The 2,948-nt window shown below is 52.4% G+C and overlaps 2 protein-coding genes across 2 annotated transcripts in view; one reads left to right on the top strand and one right to left on the bottom strand.

The window, feature by feature from the left end:
- BECN1 (beclin 1) overlaps positions 1 to 400 on the bottom strand; it is a 5,759-nt gene extending 5,359 nt beyond the window's left edge. Inside the window, 1 exon segment of the mRNA XM_031064124.1 lies at positions 242 to 400. Within this exon segment, the coding sequence (XP_030919984.1) occupies positions 242 to 400 (159 nt within the window).
- Positions 401 to 424: 24 nt separating this feature from the next.
- The window catches only part of PSME3 (proteasome activator subunit 3), a 4,990-nt gene continuing 2,466 nt past the window's right edge, over positions 425 to 2,948 (top strand). Inside the window, exons 1-6 of the mRNA XM_031064139.1 lie at positions 425 to 487; positions 903 to 1,007; positions 1,290 to 1,338; positions 1,921 to 2,033; positions 2,507 to 2,575; positions 2,786 to 2,857. Of these exons, the coding sequence (XP_030919999.1) occupies positions 948 to 1,007; positions 1,290 to 1,338; positions 1,921 to 2,033; positions 2,507 to 2,575; positions 2,786 to 2,857 (363 nt within the window). The 5' untranslated portion in view covers positions 425 to 487; positions 903 to 947. The remainder of the gene's footprint in view (positions 488 to 902; positions 1,008 to 1,289; positions 1,339 to 1,920; positions 2,034 to 2,506; positions 2,576 to 2,785; positions 2,858 to 2,948) is intronic.

The raw sequence follows: 2,948 nt of genomic DNA, 5'->3' as shown, positions 1-2,948 counted from the left end.
CAGCCGAGCCGGGAGGGTCATGCGGGGCTCAGCGCGGCCTCCCCGGCTGCTCAGAGCCACCCTGACGTGTCCCTGTTTGGTTCTGTAGGTTGACTCCTTCAGGGAGCGGATCACGAGTGAGGTGAGTGCCAGGGGCAGAGCAGAAATGGGTTTTTTTTTTGCGCTTATCTTTCTGACACACTCGATCGTGGGTTGAGCCTGCCCTGGAAGCTCAGCAGCACCCAACTGATGCCCTCCTCACTGCAGTGAGGCTCCTGAGCCTCGTGGCTTTCTTCCCACCTGGGCTTTGTTTGGCGTTGGCAGCAGGAAGCACTGGGTTCTCTTTGTTTCCTGCTTGTGCACAGATGACTTCCCTGGTGTTCTTGCCTGCTGGTGGGAGCCACGTGGCCTTCTCCCACATCACTGTTCTTCCTTTCTTTCTCAGGCTGAAGACCTCGTAGCAAACTTTTTTCCAAAGAAGCTCTTAGAACTCGATGGATTCCTTAAGGTAGGGTGTGCCTTGTGCTCTGTATCCTTTTCCACCTTCAGCTACATTTTGGAAGTGTTGTGGGGCAGGTCTCTCCAGGGTTGTTTTCTGAGCATCTCACCTTGCTGCAGGGACACAAGGCAGCAGCTGCAGTGCTGTTGGCTCTGGAGGGGTGCTGCCTTGTGCAGTTTGCTTTGTGTGATCTCTCACATTTATTTTTGTCCCCACTGGGCTGTCCCTGGCAGTGCTGGGCTCTCACAGGGACACCATGGCCTGGCACTCATGGCTGGGGGGTCCACAGTCTATTTCCAGACTTTTTATCTTCATTCATCCTCATTTTGGACGAGAAGGAGGCTTGAATCTTTCCTCTTGTTGTGTTTGGTGTGGCAGAATTTGTTAGCTCGTGATCAAGTAACAAATCTGCTTTATTTTGCAGGAACCCATCCTGAATATTCATGATCTGACTCAGATCCATTCGGACATGAACCTCCCAGTGCCTGACCCAATTCTTCTCACCAACAGCCACGATGGACTGGATGGGGTAAGGTTACTCTGCTGGCTGTGAGCCCAGCTCCTGTTCAAACTGCATGGTTTGCCCTGTGCTGGGGTAGGATATTCTTATTTAACACCAGGTCTTGGCCCAGAGGCTGTTAGAGATTGATCTCTCAAGCCTGGAGGTAACACTGCTCTGCAGCTCTTCCTGGGATTTAAGGAAGAGTGCTCAGAAACATGGCAGGGCTCTAAGTTTTCCTTTTTTTTTTCCCTTTGCACCATTTCTACAGCTTACAGCTAGTTTGTGAGTAAAACATTTTGTATATTTTAGCCAAATATGAAAAAGAGGAAGCTGGAAGACCACGACGAGACCTTTCAGGGTAAGACTCCCCAAGTCCCCTGTATTGCTGCCTGCCCCCTGAACTGCTGCACTGAGCCTTGGAGATGCAAATTGTGCAAGCCCCACTTGCCCTGCCCTGACAGCAGCTGCTGCTCATGCAGGCCAGAGCCTGGCCTACAGATGTTTTGACGTGGAGGAGTCAGATTCCAGCTCCTAGAAGCATAATTAGTACTTCTCTGATAGACATAAGTAGTGCTTGGCTGGGTCTTGGCCTGCTGACAGAGGCAGCTGATCTCCTGGTGGCTCTGTGCAGTTCCTCTCTTTGTCTGGAAGAACATTCCAGGCTTTGCATTAAGCTGAGACAGAAACTTGTGCACCAGGAAAACCCTTTGTGCTCAGCATCCTCGAGCTCTTCAGTCTCATCCTGCTCTGTGTCTTTTCCTCCCCTTGTAGTCACTGCTTGTCCCATGTCCCTTTCCCCTTCCCTACAGGTGGCCCCAGCCTGGCTCAGCCCCTTTCTGGCCTTGGTGGGAGCTGAGTGAGGCTCAGGTGGCCCCTCAGTCCATCCCTGGTGCAGCTGCTCCTGTGAGTCCCTGACACTGAGGGTTTGTCTCTGCCACAGGTACCAAAGTGTTTGTGATGCCCAATGGGATGCTGAAGAGCAACCAGCAGCTGGTGGACATCATTGAGAAAGTGAAACCAGAGATCAGGCTGCTCATTGAGAAGTGCAATACGGTGGGTGTGAGCCTGGAGCAAGGGGAGGCAGAGGGGTGGTGTCTTGGAGAGGTGGAGCTGTGGGAGGAGCAGGTCCCTCTGTGCTGCAGATGAGGAAAAGCAGGGCTTTGTCCTGTCTGACAGGGGCTTGGGGAGCTCTGTGGTTCACCTGAAGGAGAAGGATGTCTGATATCAGGCCTCATGAGGCTTTTCCTTGCCCTTCTTTTGCCCAGGCACAGAGTCCTGCCAGGAGCTCCTGTGGCAGGGTGAGGAGAGCTCTCCATGGGAAGCTGGGCCTGTGCTGGCTTGCATGGCACCCCAGCTTCATGTGGGAAGTGATCTTGGCAGTGTTAGAGCTGCATAAGGGACCCGCAGCAGCTGATCATGAGAGCTCTGTTGCAAAGGCAGGGTCCTGGGAGCTTTTGCTGACATTCCTGAGAGAAATCTTTGTGCAGATGTTGGCATTGGTCAGTGCTGTGATCTCTCCACTGCAGGTCAAAATGTGGGTGCAGCTTCTCATTCCCAGGATAGAGGATGGGAACAACTTTGGTGTTTCTATTCAGGTAAGGCACTGCTCTGTGCTCCAGGGGCTTGGATCTCTGATGTTCCTCTGCATCTTTCAGTTCATGATATCCAGCAGCTGCAGTCATGGCGTTGGCTTAGATTTTAAAACCCAAACCTGAACTTGATGTGGTGCTGCTGAGACAGTGCTTCCTGAGCCCTGAAGGCCAGCTGCAGCCTACTGCAGCTAACTTTCCTTGTCTCCTCTGCAGGAAGAAACAGTTGCTGAGCTTAGGACTGTGGAGAGTGAGGCAGCATCTTACCTGGACCAGATTTCTAGGTGGGCATGCAAGAACAGACTTCTTTGGGATCTCCTTGGGAGAATAATGTTTTTGGGAAGGGTTCCCAAGCTGTTGTGCAGGGTAGCTTGGACCT

Source organism: Geospiza fortis, unplaced genomic scaffold, assembly GCF_000277835.1.
Source record: "Geospiza fortis unplaced genomic scaffold, GeoFor_1.0 scaffold324, whole genome shotgun sequence".
NCBI classification, from domain to species: Eukaryota; Metazoa; Chordata; class Aves; order Passeriformes; family Thraupidae; genus Geospiza; species Geospiza fortis.
Note: the sequence above shows the minus strand (reverse complement) of the source record. Positions and strands in the feature narration are given on the sequence as shown.